Genomic DNA, 18,680 nt, shown 5'->3' with positions numbered 1-18,680 from the left:
GCCTGGGCAGACACTAAGCTCTTGCTCAAGACTAAATTCTGCTAAGTCTCCAATCCCAGACTTGTGAGGTATCTGAGTGTGTGTTGCTTGAAGCCATTAAAGCACTGGGAGGTAACTGGTTATACCGCAATTACTAGCCCATACAGATTCTGTCTCTGTTATCTTGATTAAAAAAAAAAGGGGGGGGTGGGTGGAGGGATGGTGCCAGGTGCTAGTGGCTCACACCTGTAATCCTAGCTGCTCAGGAAGCTGAGATCTGAGGATTGTGGTCGAAAGCTAGATCAGGCAGGAAAGTCTGTGAGACTCTTTTTTTTTTTTTTTATTGTAAAGCTACTATACAGAGGGTTACAGTTACATGAGTGAGGTTATGAGTACACTTCCTCTTGAACATTGTTACCCCCTCCATTGTTTTCCCCCTACCATCCCCTCCCTCCCTCCCTTCTGTGAGACTCTTTTTAAAAAAATTTTTTTTTTTTTTTGCCTGTTCTGGGGCTTGAACTCAAGGCCTGGGTGCTGAGCTAGAGCTGCTTCTGCTCAAGGCTAGTGCTCTACCACTTCAGCCACAGTGCTATTTCTGGACTTTTCTAAGTAGTTTATTAGAGATAAGAATCTCACAGATTTTCTGGTCCCAGCCGGTTTCGAACTGCAATCCTCAGATCTCAGCTTTCTGAATAGCTACAATTACAGAAGTGAGCCACCGGCACCCAGCTTCTGTGTGACTCTTATCTCCAATTAACTACCAAAAAGCTGAAAGTGGAGCTGTGGCTCAAGTCGTAGAGGGCTAGCCTTGAGCTAAAGAGCTTGGGGATAGTGACCAGACTGAGTTCAAGCCCCATGACTGATGCACACGAATGCGCATGGATGCATGGATGTATGGATGCATGCACACATGCATGCGCTTGCGTGTGCGTGTGTACATGCACACACACGCACCCACACACAGATGGTAAGTAGGCATGGTGCTCACATCTGTTATTCTAGCTACTTGGGAGATGGAAACTCAGGAGTCTCAAGGTTCAAGACCAGTTAGAGCAAAACATTTGTGAGACACCTCCTCCAATTGCCAAAGAAAAATCTGAGCCTGCTGGTGTACATCTGCCATCCCAGCTAGGTAGGGATCAAGTGGCCAAGCACCTGCCTAAGAAGCACAAAGCCCTGATCAATCACTGCCAACAAAGGAGACAGGGAGACAAATGGCCTCAGAGAAGGCAGTAGGGACTGGATCTGGTCGGCTGTGTCTTTCTCCACAAGGGGCCTTTGTGCCTTCCCGAGCTCCTGTTTGGCAGGCACGCCCACATTCATGGTCTCTGAAGCTATGTACATTATTTACATTTGTTGGATCTTTTCCCACTAAAGCGTTCTGGGTAAACACAAGTCCCTTTCTTTTCTTCTGAATCCCCGGTGTTCTGGCTCTGGAGACACATCCAGCACAGAGTTGCTCAACAATAATTGTTGAAGGAAGGTTCCCTGGCTCTTACTGGCCCCGACAGCCAGCTTCTAAGAGGCCCCCAAAGTCTGCTCTTAAAATGAATGTACATCAGGTGAGCCAGATGGAAGGGTGCTGGCCTTCCTCGGGTTCTGGGGCAGGGGGTAAGCACAGCTAACTGTGCCGACGGCTCAATGCTGCTGACCATGTTGGTTTTCTTCTGAGCTGTCCTGGAGACTTACTGCAAACACCTTATAAAATTGTTTGGTGGATTTTTTTTCCCCCAGGAGTTTGGGCCTTTGAATAGCAGCTGATGTCCCTTCCCCTCTGTCCAGTGGGAATCAGGAATGAGGATCTGTTGTCCTCTAGCGGACAGTCCAGTCTGACTGGATTGTCCTCCTGAAACTTAACAAACACTCCAGGTGCAAGGACCCCTGTCACTGGAGCCATGACTCCTGCTCCCGGGAGACCTTGCCCCAGTCACAATGGCTCTAGACATCCCTAAGGGTGGAATAGGGGAGCACCCCCTCAATAACTCAGAGAGAAGCCAGTGATTGGTACAATGTGGGACTTGAAATTGGTCTCTATGTAGGGTCTGTGATTGGTGGAACTAGGAGCTGTCCTGTGATTGGTGAAAATACAATCCTTCATTTGCATGCCCCCTCCCCCGGCACTCTAGTGAAGTAAGGAGGCTGAGTCTAAGTGACTTTCTTACAGCCATCCCTGTTCCACTTGCTGGGTGGAGGGAATTCTCCATTTTAGTGCTAAAAAGCTTAGAGGTGAGAGAGGCCATTCATGGAATGCAGATGTGCAGCTCAAGGTGAGCTAGGAGGGTTCTGCTTCAGAGAAATGCCTTGGGAAAGCTTTGCATTTTGAGAATGGTCTGATCCTGCCTTGATTAACTCCTTAAATGGCTTGAATCACCAGCCTCTAAGTAGCCTCTAAGAATATCCTATATGAGGTGTTATCTTCCCTAGATGGAAAGTTAAATGCCATCATAAAATAGCTACAGAGCAAATGAGCATCACTAGGAGAAGTCCCACAAACCCTCAGCGGCATGGAATGGTCGTTCCTTTCTTCCCAGTGTCTGTGGCACACTGGTACTGGTCGGCAATTGACTGACTCTCCTTTATCTGTAAATTGGCTCTGGCCCAGCTATTGGAAGCTGCATTTCAGAGGTCCATGCTCAATTATCATGAGAGATGAGCTGCTTTAGGACAGAGCATCAGAGAAGAGAGTGGAGTCAAGGTGCAGCCAGATACAGATTCGGATGAGGAGACTTGAGCCCCGGGGTGGGGGTGGGGTGGGGGGGGTCCAGCCATGCCTAACACAAACCAACTCCTGTGTGTGTTTAAGCAGTGGAAAGTTATACCTACTAGGCGGCGCCTTTGCGCAGGCCCAGGTCCTGGCTCTTCCCTTCAGGGCACACTGGCAGACCGTTCTGGGCCTCTTTCTGGTTCAGGGAGCAGCCCTCAACCGTGGCTGCTGGGAAGGGAAGAGGGATTTCAGCACTCAGCTCCCTGCCCCTGGGGGTGTCCATCAGGGCCAAATGCAGCCGGCCCACATGGAAACCAGTTCTCTCTGGCTGCCTGCGTCCCTACCCCACCACTCCCTGGAAATTGCTGGGGATGACTGACCAACCGATGCCCTACTTAGACCTGAATGTGCTTTCTATGGTCCTGGGGTCACCTTCTACCTGTTTACCACTTCCTCCTCCTCTCCTCCTGCTGGTACTGGGTCTTGAACTTAGGGCCTCTCACTCCTGTTTGGCTTTTTTGCTCATGGCTGGTGCTCTATGCCTTGAGCCACACTTCCACTCCTAGCTTTTTCCTGGTTACATGGAGAAAACGCTCATGGACTTTTTTGCCCAGGCTGGCTTTGAATCCAGCCCTACTGACAACTACCTTTCCTGTAAGCAGGTAAACAAAGCTGTCAACTCCCCTCCTGCTCTTTTTGGCAAGTTAAAAAAAAAGCTCCCCTCCCCCACTCCCAGCTGGCCGGTCACTAGGGGGAGGTAGGCATTAATTGAAGTCATCTGTGATAATGCTAGATTTGAAGGGACCTGGGAGCTTGTAAACATTGTGTTTCCTCTCCTTCGAGAAGGCAGGCCAGACTTCCCCGAAGAAGTGCCCGTTGAGCTGAGAATTGAAGGTACTCACATGGGTAGGGTGCTGGTGGCTCACGCCTGTCATCCTAGCTACTCAGGAGGCTGAGATCTGAGGATCCCAGTTCAAAGCCAGCCCAGGCGAGAAAGTCTATGAGTCTCTTATCTCCAATGAACCACCAGAAAACCGGAAGTGGCACTGTGGCTCAAAGTGGTAGAGTACTGGCCTTGAGCTGAAGAGCTGAGGGACAGCACCCAGGCCCAGAGTTCAAGCCCCATAACTGACAAAAAAAAAAGTTCCCACATGGTTCTAGACGACAGAGAAAGAGAGAGAGAGAGAGGGAGAGAGAGGAGCATTTCTGGCAGAGGAAAACATAGGTGCAAAGGCCCTGTGGCAAGAAGGGCCACAGGAATTTGAGAGGAGATGGAAATGTCTGAAGAGCAGAGAAAGGGGAGTCTGGTGGGAGAAGGGTCTGAAAGAGAGGTACGGGGTCCCCGCAGGCCACCAGGGGCTGAATGAAAGGCTCCGTCATTATCTAGACCACAGTGATGGTGGTGCCACGAGGGGCTAGTGAATGTCACATAGGAGACTTCTAAAGCAGTGTTTTGGGTAGATCTGGTAATCATGGTGATGGCTCTGTGGACACACACAATAACAATGAAGCCCCAAGAAGCTGGGTGCTATAAATAGAATGGGCCCAGGCAAGGGTGGAGTTGGCAGAGCTGGAAAGCATGCTCAGCCAACGGGGGCAGATGCTTGCAAAGGACCGCCCCCCTCCCCCCCCCCCCATGCCACCAGGCGGAGGGCACTGGTGTCATAGCAACTCTTGGACCAAAGCGTCTTTCTGCAGCACTCCCATTGGAGCCTCAGGGAGGGGCGGGGAGCAGTGAACGTGGAAGAGAGAGAGATGCCATTCCTATTTTAAATGTGATTTTTGGCTGGACTAGATGATGAATTCAGGGTCTAGATGGGTGCTCAACCACTTGAGCCATGACCTCAGCCCTTTTTACTGCAGCCGTGGTCTAGATAGAGTCTCCCACTTTTGCTTGTGGTCAGCCTTTGATTGCTACCCTCCATGTTTATCTCCCACACTGCTGGGATGGTAAGCATGCTCTACCACACCTGGCTTGCTTGCGGAGCTTGGGGTGTTGCTAACTATCCACCCCCCTCCCTGGGCTGGTTTTGAATCATGATTCACCTGACCTCTGCCTCCTGGGTAGCTGATATTACAGGCAGGCATCATTCTGCCCAGCCTCTTCTTATTCAATTCAATAAGCAAGCAGAACCATAAATCCCCATTCTGACGGTGCAGAAGCTAGGATTCAGAGAAATGAAACTGGCTACTCTGTCCCACTGGGCACCTGCGCTGGACACTTGCACTGGGTACCTGTGGCTGCCTTGCCTCCCGGGAGCTTGTCCAGATCCCTTCCTCCTGGATTGCGAACGCTTCTCCATGCACTGAGGCTGGCTGTGCCAGGCCTTCCCTGTCCAGCTTCCTCTGTCACCAAGGCAAAGCCACAGGGGCAGCTGTGGCCAGTGCTTGCAGGGCTGGTCTGATGAGAAGAGAAGGGGCTCCTGGCAGGAGGCTCAGCTTCTCTTCTCCCACAGACACTTCCTGTGATGTGGGGACTTTGGTAGACATGTTGGGATCATAAGGTGACCAGAGGAAGGACCACAGCAATATAATGAGGGAGGCGGGACAGAAAGATGGAAAGATCCTGTGCCCTTGGCACCATAAAGTACCCAAAGACACTTCTTAAGTTATACGATAAATTGTTCCTGTCAATTAAGCTCATTAGTTGAGAAATCTGTTATTTGCAGCTGAATACACCAACGTTGTGACAGACTACTAATTTGATGCTCTTCCCCCCAAATCTTTCCTCTTCTACATCTTGTAAAGATCTAGATGAACTCATGGCTGACAAAGACTATTTCCCAGCTTCCTTTGCGTGCCACAGGTCACGTGACTAGGTTCTGGCCAACCAAATGGGAGCAGAAGTGCTTATCCTAAGGGGCTATTGTCCAGTTTTCACCATCTTTCTTGCCTAGAGGAGAGAAAAAGAAGTGAAATAGACTCACAGAAGGAAGCCATAGCTCTGGACAAACTTTACTGGTTGTTTCACAAGACAGAAACACACAGCCATCATTTAAGCTGCTAACATTGAATAACTATGTTACAGTTGCCTATCTTGCTCCCTATTACAACAACCAAAACAGAAACAAGCAACTATTGCTATCCATCAGATGATAGAAATAAAAAGGTAGGTCAAAATTAAAAAAAGCTTCTTTTGGTTTTGGCAGATTAGATCTTTAGTGCTCAAGGTTTATGGGCTGGACTTACAGACTTAGATGTATGGCTCAGGATGGAGGCTTATTGCTCTGGGCTTTGATGGCCAATAACTTAATTATGCTCCGCAGCTAGTGTGATCCTCAACTCTTGGCAGGAGCAGTGAGTGTGACTGGTCAGTGCCAGCTAGAGTACAACACCTAAGCTTTGGATGTTGGGACTCTTACTCTACTGTTGGAGCTATTGAGCCTTGGCAACACTTTGGACCACCAGCAACTATAGTTCTACCATCCTTCATGCAAATGAGGCAATCATTACAGCCAATCATCACAGCCCTCATGCAAATGAAAGACTCATGTTTGAGCCAGTCTTGGTACTTTCATTCAAATGAGGGACCCAACATTTTCACCAATCACAGCAGGCCCTCATGCAAATGAATTTACACATTATGGCACTGCCCTTTATGCAAATGAGGCACCATACTTGCACCAATCATCACAAACTTTATGCAAGTGAAGGACTTGTGTTTGCACCAGTCATGGCACTGTCCTTCATGTAAATGAGGGCCCACACTTGCACCAAACATCACAGTCCTCATGCAAATGAAGGACTGTTTTAGCACCAATCACAGGCCTTTTTCTTCCCCACCAGGGAAAGTGCTCCCCTTCTGGCCTGGATAGAAATGGCTGCAGGTGTTTGATGACAAAAAGACTGGCCCAGTTTGAACCAGTCCTGGCTGGGACGGTGTCTTCTGGGACAGGAGCCAGAGTTGTGCTTCACCAGGAGGCAACGGTGGTGGCTGTGCAGCAGCCTTGAGGTGTGTGTGGAATGGTCAAAGCAGCGGCGCTGGCCTGGGGTGGTCTGGCTAGCTGCCAAACAGGGGTTGCTGAGGTGACAGTTTTTTGTTCTGGGCAACCAGGCATAAGAAAAAGGCTTGCTGGAGGTTCTGCTTTTGGCCATTTTAATCTTTCACACACACACAAAAAAACTATTAAAAGCATGTTCACAATGAAGATTATGAAAGCTCAACGTAGACTTAATCATTTTAATAACATCTAAGTTTTTAACAGTACTTATGTTTCAGTGTTTAATTTCTGCCCCACTGCCTCAGAATGATGAGTCCCTTTCAGTGTTTCACTTTTGCTCTCATTTATGTTGGGGAAAAAAACCCCTCACAATTATATGTGTGTATGCTCAATATAAAACAAAAAGCTGCATATGAACTTTATGTAATGGTCAGTGGTACTGTAGGCTTGTCTGTACTGTAGGGACATGGGGCAGACTTTGCTATGTGGTTGGGTACAAAATTCTGTACCCATTGTTAACAATTGTTATGAAGTGGACCCTGAGATGGGGCCCAAGCTGGTATGATTCCATCTTGAGCTTTGCCTTTGTTTTAGGGATTTTAGACTTGATGGGCCTAGTTCCCAGAATGAAAAAAATGCATCTGGTCCCCCTCCCCTTAACAACCTAACTCACTCTTGATCGCTGAGTTAAAGACTGACCCATAAAACAGGTTGTAATCTGGCTCCAACTGGTGACAGCAAGTGCTTATGGTAAACCCTGCCTTTTGCACATGCTTATGGTAAACTCCGCCTATTGGCCACCTGAGTGTGGTCTGGTATGGTATGACTGTACGATCCTTTGTGTGTGTTATAATCCCATTGGTCACCTGCGTGTGACCAGGCTCAACCTCATGGACTTTGCCTTTAAAAACCAAGGAATGAGGGCCGCTCGGGGTGGCAGTATCAGCTCAAGTATCAGCTCCCGAGCCTGTGCTGCGGCCCTGGAACCTTCTCAATAAAGTAGCTTCTTTGTTAACTTCTTTGTTAATAGCTCTGTCACGCAGGAGGACTATGTGGGCTTGCCCCCCTGAGTAGGGGTCTTGCTACTACAGTTAAAGCCCTGTATTAGCTCTGCAGCTTACAGAAAGCCGGTAGCAATTCCCAATTCAGTTCTGGTTTGTCTCTAGAAAACAGTTCCTTGATTTCTCTTCTTTACCCATACAACTTCCCATCCCACCACCCAGAGTCTCGATTTTCTTATTTATTTATGCCAGTCTTGGGGTTTGAACTCAGGGTCTGGGCTGTGTCCCTGAGCTCAAACTTAGTGCTCTATCATTTGGGCCACAGCTCCACTTCTGGCTTTTTTGTGATTAATTAGAGGTAACAATCTCACGGCTATTTCTGCCTGGGCTGTCTTTGAACCGGGATCCTCAGAACTCAGCCTTCTGAGCAGCTAGGATTACAGGCCTGAGCCACCGGCGGCCGGCTCAATTTTCTTTTCTGTAAGAAAAGGTTCCGCCCTTTTCCTTCTCATTTCTGAGCAGTCAATCAGCAATTATGATCTTGGTACCCAAGGCTACGGAGGCGAAATGGCTGGCTGTGCTAGGTAGGCCCCTCTCCGGAGAGAGCTGGGGGGCCGAGGGGCGGGGTCCACCGAAGGGATTCCAGGGCCCAGGCAGAGGACCACGAAGAATTTCTCGTAAAGTCGGGAGATGGACCCCAAAGCCATCGGGGAGCGTCACCGAGGGTTCCGAGAGAACCGAGCATCGCCGAGGGCTTACGGAGCCGCACGGAGCACCGAGGCGCCAAGGGCGGCAACGAGGAGCGAGCGCCCCCCAGAGGCGGAACCACTCGTCCCGGGCGCAAGTTTCCGGGGGGAACGGAAAGTATTGGGTAGCGTGAGAGATCTGCGGACTTCCGGGACGGGCGGAAGCCGGCGTCGCCGTGGTTCCGTCATGGCCGAGGCGGCTGAGGAGCCCTCGCTGGAGGCCACGGCGCTGGCGGCGGCCCGGGAGCGGAGCAGCCGCTTCCTGAGCCGCCTGGAGCTGGTGAAGCAGGGCGCCGAGGCTCGCGTGTTCCGCGGCCGCTTCCAGGGCCGCGCGGCCGTGGTGAAGCACCGCTTCCCCAAGGGCTACCGGCACCCGGCGCTGGAGGCGCGGCTCGGCCGGCGGAGGACGGTGCAGGAGGCCCGCGCGCTGCTGCGCTGCCGCCGCGCGGGTGAGGAGGCCGGGCGGGTGGGGAGGCCGGGCGGGTGGGGAGGCCGGGCGCGTGGGGAGGCCGGGCGCGTGGGGAGGCCGGGCGCGTGGGGAGGCCGGGCGCGTGGGGAGGCCGGGCGGGTGGGGAGGCCGGGCGCGTGGGGAGGCCGGGCGGGTGGGGAGGCCGGGCGGGTGGGGAGGCCGGGCGCGTGGGGAGGCCGGGCGCGTGGGGAGGCCGGGCGCGTGGGGAGGCCGGGCGGGTGGGGAGGCCGGGCGCGTGGGGAGGCCGGGCGCGTGGGGAGGCCGGGCGGGTGGGGAGGCCGGGCGGGTGGGGAGGCCGGGCGCGTGGGGAGGCCGGGCGGGTGGGGAGGCCGGGCGCGTGGGGAGGCCGGGCGCGTGGGGAGGCCGGGCGCGTGGGGAGGCCGGGCGGGTGGGGAGGCCGGGCGCGTGGGGAGGCCGGGCGGGTGGGGAGGCCAGGCGGCCGGGCGGGTGGGGAGGCCGGGCGCGTGGGGAGGCCGGGCGGCCGGGCGCGTGGGGAGGCCGGGCGCGCGGGTGGGCGCAGGGGAGAGCAGGCCCGGCCGGCGCGGCCCCGCGCCGCCTCGCAGGGACGGCCACCCACCCTCTCGCTGCTCCCGGTTCCTGCGCCCCGAACGACATCGCCTGGTCCCGTGCGGGGCCTGTCTGCTCGACGTCCCCGCGCTGCCTCTTGTCGCCCCACGTCGAATATGTCAGTTCGCTTCTCAGCCTCAGTGTCCCTATTCGTGTCACGTTCCATCTTCCCATCCCCCGTCTCATTCGTCTTAAGGAGCACATGTTACTGCTGTAGTACTAGCCACGGGAGGCGGGGGCGTGTGCGTTCGAGTGCTTGTCTCCGTTGTTCTTAATAATGTAGGCTTTGAACACGCGATTTATAACCGTCCCCCGTCCCCGTCCCCCCCCCCCCTCAGTTTCTTCCTCAGTAACGAGAAGTTGAAATATGAGCATCTCTGTCGTAGGTGGACCTGGCATCGAGCACTCAGTAAATGTCAGATTTTGTTGAATCAATTACTTTTTTTTTTTTTTGCATTAAAATTTCATTGGCTAGACACTGTGCTGTAGGCTCATGCCTGAAATCCCAGCTACTCAGGAGGCTGAGATCTGAGGATCACAGCTTAGATAGGAAAGTTCTTGAGACTCTGCGATTGAGCATCAAAAAAAAAGCTAGAAGTGGAGGTGGAGCTCAAGTGATGGAGTCTGATCTTGAGCAAAAAAGCTAAGTGCCCAGGCCCTAAGTTCAAGGCCTAATACCACCACTAGATAAAAATAAAAGCAAAACACCACCAAAACCACCATTGTACACCTCCAACAGCCTTGTTCCCAGATAAGAAACTGAGGTTTGGTGAGGAGAAATAACTTGCCCAAGCTTCTAAAGGCCTGTCCCAGTGACTCAGAAGTATAGACTTTCCCTTACATTTCTTGCCGGGTTTTTAATGCACTTACTGTATGCCAGGACAGTGTGAAGTGCTAGAAGATCTGGGGTGAGTTCAGTGGTAAACAAGCAGGGACACTGCTACCCTGGCAGGGATTCAGTGAAGGTCTAATGGAGTTCTTTGTGTGTTCATATGGTTTTCCTTCCACTATGAAAAAAAATCACTTAAACATGGAGAGTGGCTTGTGTACTGCCCTGTTCCCATTCACGTTTCTGTCTCCAGTTTCTAGCAAGTGTCCCATGCATGGTTGACAGTAGAGGCATTGACTTAGTGGAGTGTTGCTCTCACATTATCATAGCAGAAATGGAGGCCTGGAGATGTTAAGGGAATGCTCAGGAAAGGGATATAGGATTTGAACCTGTCATTTTCTGATATGAAGCAGAATCTCTACCACACACCCCACTTAGCCTCCTGTTTGGGACCTTGTCAGGGGGAGGCTGTCCTTCAGGGCTTAAGCACAGGAAACTTGCAGAGCAGTTGTGCTGTTTTCCTAGATCTTCTGAAATAATTAGATGTACACGGAAAAGCTGACAGACAGTCTTTGAAAATTAGGCCTACTTGTAAGAAGAAGGAGTTGAAGTCACTAACTGCTCATGTGTTGCTTGCAGGGATATCTGCCCCCATTGTCTTTTTTGTGGACTATGCTTCTAATTGCTTATATATGGAGGAGATCGAAGGTTCAGTGACTGTTCGAGATTATATTCAATCCACTATAGAGACTGAAAAAGCTCCCCAAAGCCTGTTTGCCCTAGCCAGGAAAATTGGGCAGGTTTTGGCTCGAATGCACGACGAAGACCTCATCCATGGTGATCTCACCACCTCCAACATGCTCCTGAAGCCGCCCCTGGAAAAGCTGGACCTGGTGCTCATTGACTTTGGGCTGAGTTTCGTCTCAGGCCTTCCCGAGGATAAGGGAGTAGACCTCTATGTCCTCGAGAAAGCCTTCCTCAGCACCCACCCCAACACCGAGCCTGTGTTCCAGGCCTTTCTGAAGAGCTACTCTACCTCATCCAAAAAGTCCAGACCTGTCCTGAAGAAATTAGATGAAGTGCGCCTGAGAGGAAGAAAGAGGTCCATGGTGGGGTAGAGGATTATGTGCGACCTCATCCACCACCTGGCTCTTCAGTCAGTGAGGAAACACTGTGGAGAGACGAATGTGAATAAAGGTGTCGGGACATCTGATGTGCTTTGTGATCATGCTGCTAAGTGTCCTTGTCATCAGCAGGTACCCTGACAACCTAGAATGGCTTTCTTTTTCTCACATTGTCACTTGAGCCACATAGTGAGACAAAGACAATCTGAATTGAGGACAGTTTGTTTTCATCAGCAGAGAGTATATTTGGTAAATCTGGTTTAATTTATTTTTATTTATTTTTTTGTTGGTCATGAGGCTTGAACTCTGGGCCTGGGCACTGTTCCTCAGCTCTTTAGCTCAAGGCTAACGCTCTACCACTTGAGCCACAGCACCACTTCCACCTTTTTCTGTTTATGGGGTGCTGAAGAATTGAACCCCGGGCTTCATGCATGCGAGGCAAGCACTCTACCACTGAGCCACCTTCCCAGCCCTGGTAAAGGCTGGTTTAAAAAACAGATGTAAAGTATTAGTAGCTGACTTTAAACCTTGCCGGCAGCTCCTCACCCTCAAGGAGGTGTGTGGCTGAGACCCTTTCCTCCCCAAGGTGAGGATAAATACATATAGGCCAGCAGCGATTCCTTCCATACCTCAAGGTCTCTTGCAGGGCTGGGGAGGCTGTGTGGTTCCACCTGCCTCAGCCCGCAGTTGGCACAGTGAAAACTCAGCTGCTTCCTGTGAAGCCTCCAGGTGAGAGTCATGGTGGAAACGGTACCGAACGGTTGTGTCACCAGCCTCCATCGGTGTCAGCAGTATTCACACCCAAGGTTCTAGTAAATACTGAGTGGTTACCATGTCCTCTGCATGCATGCATGAACCCAACTAGTGGAGGAAACTGCTGAAGGACAGAAATTGTCCTGCCCAGAGTCACTGTGTGGCAGAGCCAGGAAGTGTGGTGTGACACTGAGACACGTCCAACAGTAAAAAGGACACTGACCAGTATTTCCTGGAATATGAGAGTGCTCTTGTGGCCTGTCCAAGGGGCCAAGAGAAATGGTACTTTTAAGGCCTGGAGCAGTGGGTATGTTGTGAGCTGGCCTGCCTACACATACACAGGATTGGGGTGGGGAGGGTCAGGTGAAGGCATGTGGAGTATAATGATATAACCAGAAAAGTAACCCTAACCCTGATTCTTGTTTCTATAGAACTAGTTAACAAAAACAGCAAGTAGGCTGAAGGTTGTGACGTGCTCCCTTAGATCCACTTCTTAGGCCAGTGCCCCTGCAGGACAGCTGATTGCCAGGCCTGGTAGGGAAGGAAGCCTCTGTTTCCTGACCAGCCTTATGGGAGCTAGGAGTCTTTTCCTTTCTGTGGCTCTCTTGCCACCAGAGGTCGCAAGTTACTGCCATTCCCTACAGACAGTAGAGGTTAAAGAGAGCTTCCTTCTATCCTTTCCCTCTTTCCTCTTCTGTCTACTCTTCCTCCTATCTTCTTCCCTCCTCTACTTCCCCACTCCCTGTTTCCCCTCCTTTCCTCCCTTGAATTTGCTCATTTATTCTCACCCCAACACTTTAGCTGACAATGGGAGAGTTGGGTAGCTATGAGTAACATCAGCCCTCAGGCCTCCTTTCCTTGCCTTCCTATACAGATAAGTACACATCTTTAAATCTGGAAGGCCCAAACTGTTCACAGCACCTGCTGCCTCTCCATCAAGTGAGACCCATGGGTTGGGTCTGTGTGTTTAAGTCTGGATTAGGGCAGTGACTGACAGCTTGACTCCAGACTTCCAGCTCAAGGCCTGAGCAGTCTTCAGCTCCCTCTGTGCGTGGAGAGAAGGCCAAGTTTCCCAGCCTTCAGTTTCCATCTGTAAAGTGAAGCTTTTTTTTTTTTGGTTGGTTGTGGGCCTTGAACTCGGGCCTAGGCACTGTCCCTGAGCTCTTTTGCTCAAGTCTAGCGTTCTACCACTTTGAGCCACAGTGCCACTTCCATTTCCAGTTTTCTGGTGGTTAATTGGAAGTAAGAGTCTCACAGACTTTATTTCTGGGGTTGGCTTTAAACCACAATCAGATCTCAGTCTCCTGAGTAGCTAGAATCACAGGTGTGAGCCACAGGTACTGGGTCAGAAGTGACGCTTTTGATGTGGTTGCTGCTCCTGAAGGTATATCAGAACAACTTGGTCCCTGCGTCCCACCTTAGGGAAGGATGGGTTGGCCTTGAACCAGGGTGCTCCTGCTCCTGTGATTCCATCTCCAACTCCAGCCCTGCCAACCTGGCAGAAGTCAGAAGAGTGCCCACCCTGGGGAGATGCAGGTTCAGTTTCTTGAGCTCAGTGCTGGCTATGTGGGCGGATTGGTTTGTAAAACTTCATCCCGCTGAGTGCACACTTGCTTGAACTTCGCTTTTCTGTATTTATGGTTCTATACAAAGCTTGTAAACGCATGAATAGTTATTTCATGTGTGCCTGGCCTGTCACAGCCGCTTTCTCACCGAGCTCCCCTCTTGTGCCCTCCCTTCCCACAGCAGCCTGGAGAATCCTGGTGCCTGTCTTTCCTCAACTCAGGGCTCTCCAGTGGTCCCCACCTCCCTCAGAGCTGCTGAAGCACCTGGGCCACCCAGCACTCATCCTTCTCACCCTTCTGCATCCTCCTTGGCCTCTCCCTGCGATCAGCCCCCTTGGCTCCTTGTCTTCTTCCAACACACCATCTCAGTCAGGGCCTTGTATTTGCTGTTTCTTTTTCCTGGAACACCATTCCACAGCCTGCACAGGCCCACCTCCCTTGTTTCCTTCAGCACTCCCAGGTGCATGTTGTCTGAAAAATCCCCGACATCCCTCAGCCCACCTGCTCCGAGCTTGCTGGCTGTGTCCCCCTCCAGAACATGGGCCCTGGGCAGGGAGCTTGGTAGCTCCACTGATCTAGCCTGTTTCCACAGTGGTGCCTGCAATGTAGGAGGCCACGCCTGCACCTCCTGCTTGTCGGAGATCGGGGGTCCCTCCTGCTATTCCAAACATGCTCATGCACGTGCGCATACACACGTACAGCAACACACTCCAACCACCCATCCCCCCCCCAATACGCTTCTGCACGTGCACATACAACACGCACATCAACACACTCTACCTACCCACCCACCCACAGTCTTCCAGGCTGGAGGCAAGGCAGAGAGTGATAGCCTGGCCTGTGGTTCGGAACAAAAAACAGTGAGAACCCTGGGGGTCTGATGACGATCAAAGCCTTCTCATGTTTGTGAACCGTCCCCTTCTGCCCAGGGTACAGGTGGGCAAGGGACTGCCCAGAACCCAGAGTTGTCACAGCTCCAGGTCTTTCCCTTAGCAAGGCCAAGCTGCTTAGCCCTGCCCTCTAGGGAACCCAGGGGGATGACTTGTGCCTCCCCCCTTCCCCCTGCCACCTCCCCTGAGGCTCTCCGCTGGGACCCGCCTCAAAGCCAATATTGCTCTTGGATGATCAGAGGCCCCAGTGAGGTATCCCGCTGAAAGATGCTGACAGCGGCATCTTTTGGAGATTCCCTCCTGGGGTGGGAGGGAACCAGGAGCCCCTTCTGAGAGAGAACTGGAAGCTGTGCAGTTGCTGCAGTTACTGTCCCTGTGCTGCCCTCCCGGCTTCTCATCATGGCCTAGAGCGTAAATTTACAGGATCTACCTATATCCTGCTCATGGTAGTGACAGGAAAGCTATGAGAGGGCTTTGCCTGGCCTGGTCTCCACCATCTCCAGCCACAGAACGAGGCCTGGTGTTCAGCAGCAGCTTAGTCCTCCCTGGTGAACAACTGCATGATTGCAGTGATGTTTGTGGTAACTGAGTGCAACCTAAGGCCAGCTTGGCCCCTCCATACCTGTCCATCCTCGCCAGGCAGTTGTAGGCACTGGGAATGTGGCCGGGGAGAGGAGGACTCCATGAGCTCTTGGAGTTTGACCTGATAGGCAATAGTTTCAAATGGTGAGTTGTGCCTCGAGGGGAATGACAGGACAGAGTGAATGCCGTGGAGTTGAGGAAGGCTGTTCTTCCTTGGATTGGGGGCCCCTCTGAGGAAAGGCTCTCGTTTGAGTTGAGATCTGAGAGAGGAGGAAGAACAAGACACTGTGTAGGTGGGGGTTGGGAGGTTGCTGAGTGAGATCCAAGGCAGAGCAGTAAAGCAAAGAGCCTGGTGTGTTGCAGCAGCAGGAGTCAGGGCGAGAACTTCATGGTTTGCGGTTGAGGAAGGAAGCGGGCCTGGGGATGAAAAGCTAGGTGGGTCCCAACTGTCCACTTAAGTTGCCAGCCTATAGCAAGCCCTGAATAACTGACCTGATGACTGGAATGAATCCATCCAACCCAATTATTTTCCAACCTTTGATGCCATTTGATGGGACCTGGGATGGTGGTGGTGTAGGTAGCCGGCCCTGTGCTAAATGAATAAACGGTAAAAAGTACTTATAACAATGAATCGCCTTTTGTTTGTTGACCCGTCTGTTTCAAGTAATTAAAAACACAAACACAGCAGGCTCAGCATCATCACTCCCCTCTAGAAGAGCTGGGTATTTGCCCTGTGTATGGTTCTCGCCAATCTCCCAGCTGCCACCTCTGTTCTGCCTGCCTGAGCTGGCACCTTCCATTCTCAAAGTCACCCCACATCCTACTTCCCAGTTCTGTGTGGCGAACCACCTCGCACCCAGAAACAGCACATGTTGTTCTTCGCACAGTTTTCTGTGGAGTGGGCTCCGAGGGGTGGATCTGTATCATGGGTTGTAGCCAAGGCTACTCAGCTGGCTGCATTTAACTGAGGTCCCAAATGACTTCTCATCTTCCAGAGCCTTCTCTAGAGTCTTCCATCATTTCATAGCCTAGCCCAAGACTTTTATAACATGACACTGGATATGGCTAAGTTTGTTTCTTTCCATTAGAAGGGCAGCCAATAATAAGTGCTATCGGATGTGGGACAACTGGGACCTTCTCACACCATAGGTGGACCCCTTAGAAAACAGTCCAGTGATGCTGAAAGGGGTGGGCATAGAGTGACAATAGGATCCAGAACTATCGCTCCTACAGGGACCTAAAAGAAATGAGAACGTGTGCGTGTCCAAACAAAACTTGCACACGGAGGCTTAGAGCAAGGCAAGTGCAAACAATGCAATGTCTGCCAACTGCAGAATGATGATGTGTGACATCATATAATGAACCATAAGGAATATTATAATACCATGGGAAGGAATGATGTGGTGATGTGTGCTAAGATGTGGATGAATCTTTTATTTTTTTTGTTGGTCATGGGGCTTGAACTCTGGGCTAGGGCGCTGTCCCTGTGCTCTTCAGCTCAAGGCGAGCGCTCTACCGCTTGAGCCACAGCACCACTTCTGGTTTTCTAGCGGGGGGAGGGGGGAGGGTATTGGAGATAAGAGAAAAATCTCATGAACTTTCCTGTCCGGGCTGTCTTTGAACCACGATCCTCAGATCTCAGCCTCCTGAGTAGCTAGGACTACAGGCGTGAGCCACCGCCGCCCGGCTGTGGATGAATCTTCACACCACGTACTAAATGGGAGAAGCCAGGTGCCAAAGGACTACCCATTGTTCAGGATAGGCCAAGCTATAGAGACAGAAAATAGACTGGTAGTTGCCATGGGCTGAAGGAGTTGAAAGGAGATAGAAAGTGACTCCTAAAGTATTATTTACAATGCCTCATATAAATGTCAGTAGTTATCCCGTCTCATTCAGGGATAATAACAAGAAAAACTTCTGCATGCTCAGCACAGAGGCAGTTTTCAAAAGCATTTTTTGTCCATGGTTGAGTCTGCAAATTGGAACCTTGGAGACAGAGGTTCTCGACACTTTTGGGCGGTTTCTGAGTCATGTGGACTCTGGGGCTGGGCCCTGAAGGTGACTCCTCTTACCATGTGTGCATCCTTGGACAAGGAACTCATGTTCTTCGTACCTTAGGATGATGCCTGGCCAAACCAAGCGCTCAGGGAGTACTGGCTGTCATCATTCATGAATTAATAAGACTGAGGGCTAACATTTCTTTATTATTTGACTTAATCACAAACTTGATTAAATTCCTTTTCTTGAGACAAACTATGATCACCAACTTTTGTGAAGATGCTTTTTTTTTTTTTTGCCCTGGCTGGTCTCTGTTTCACAATTCTCCTTCCTCAGCCTCCTAAGCACTGGGATTATAGGTGGTTTAAGCTGATTCTTTCAAATGGTTTAAGCAGTAAACATACACAAGTACATAAGTGAGAAAGCTTAGGAATCTCTTGTGTCCAATCAGTTAGGAAAGGCTGAATCAGAGAGTTTACTTGATTTCTAATTTTATTTGGACAGAGCCTGGGCACTTCCCTGAAGCTTCTTTTGCTCAAGGCTAGCAATCTACCACTTGAGCCACAGGGCCACTTCTGGCTTTTTCTGTTGATGTGATACTGAGGAATCGAACCCAGGGCTTCATGCATGCTAGGCAAGCACTCTACCAGTAAGCCACATTCCCAGCCCTGATTTCTTATTTGCATTCATTATAACTTTTCAAGGCTCTAATTCTTAGAATCAGTATTAAGAAATAGCCTCATGAGCATGTGGAAATCCTACCCCAGCTCCAGAGAAAAGGAGCAGCAGCACAGACAAGCCTGTCTTAAGAGTCTGAGCCAAGTCAGCCTGGGCTGTACACTAAGTTCCTTTTTAAAGCACAGATTTCCTCTTATATTCTGGGAAGAATTTAGTCTGGAAAGATTTGAGTTTTTCCCTAGATGAAATGCAGGAACTGACCAGCTGCTTCTGTTTTTTGATACACTTTAACTATGGTGGCCTTACTAGACACACTTGTTCTTTTTTTTTTTTTGCCAGTTGTGGAGCTTGAACTTGGCCTGGGGACTGGGCACTGTCCCTGTGCTTCTTTTACTCAAGGATAGCACTGTACCACTTGAGCCACAGTGCCACTTCCAGCTTTTCCTGTTTATGTGGTACTGAGGAATCAAATCCAGGGCTCCATGCATGTTAGGCAAGCATCCTATCACTAAGCCACATTCCCAACCCACTTGTGTTGTTCTTTTTCTTTTTTTTTTTTTTTTTTTTGGGGGGGGGGTCCGGTCGTGGGGCCTGAACTCTGGGCCTGGGCACTGTTCCTCAGCTCTTCAGCTCAAGGCTAGTGCTCTACCACTTGAGCTACAGCGCCACTTTCGGCTTTTTTTTTCTTTTTGCTTATGTGGTGCTGAGGAATCGAACCCAGGGCCTCAGGCATGCAAGGCAAGCGCTCTACCACTGAGCCACCTTCCCAGCCCTTGTGTTGTTCTTTTTGATGACATAAAAGTTATAAGATGCTATTGCCCCCACTCTAGCAACATCCTTCAAAAGAGGAATCG

At 50.9% G+C, this 18,680-nt stretch overlaps 1 protein-coding gene across 1 annotated transcript; it reads left to right on the top strand.

The window, feature by feature from the left end:
* Positions 1-8,535: 8,535 nt before the first annotated feature.
* Positions 8,536-11,449, top strand: Tp53rk (TP53 regulating kinase). The gene is made up of 2 exons (XM_042694595.1): positions 8,536-8,820; positions 10,876-11,449. The coding sequence occupies exons 1-2, from the start codon at positions 8,559-8,561 to the stop codon at positions 11,352-11,354; spliced, it is 741 nt and encodes a 246-aa protein (XP_042550529.1). The 5' UTR covers positions 8,536-8,558; the 3' UTR covers positions 11,355-11,449.
* The last annotated feature ends 7,231 nt before the right edge of the window (positions 11,450-18,680 follow it).

The sequence above is a fragment of the Dipodomys spectabilis genome, unplaced genomic scaffold (assembly GCF_019054845.1).
Source record: "Dipodomys spectabilis isolate Male_0828 unplaced genomic scaffold, ASM1905484v1 ptg000175l, whole genome shotgun sequence".
Taxonomy (NCBI): domain Eukaryota; kingdom Metazoa; phylum Chordata; class Mammalia; order Rodentia; family Heteromyidae; genus Dipodomys; species Dipodomys spectabilis.
This window is presented reverse-complemented; position numbering and strand designations above follow the sequence as displayed.

Excerpts from the sequence above, each read along its gene's own strand:
- Tp53rk (XM_042694595.1), top strand. The coding sequence starts at position 8,559 with ATGGCCGAGGCGGCTGAGGAGCCCTCGCTGGAGGCCACGGCGCTGGCG. Across the intron at positions 8,821-10,875 it reads GCTGCGCTGCCGCCGCGCGG|GGATATCTGCCCCCATTGTC; the intron begins GTGAGGAGGCCG and ends TGTTGCTTGCAG.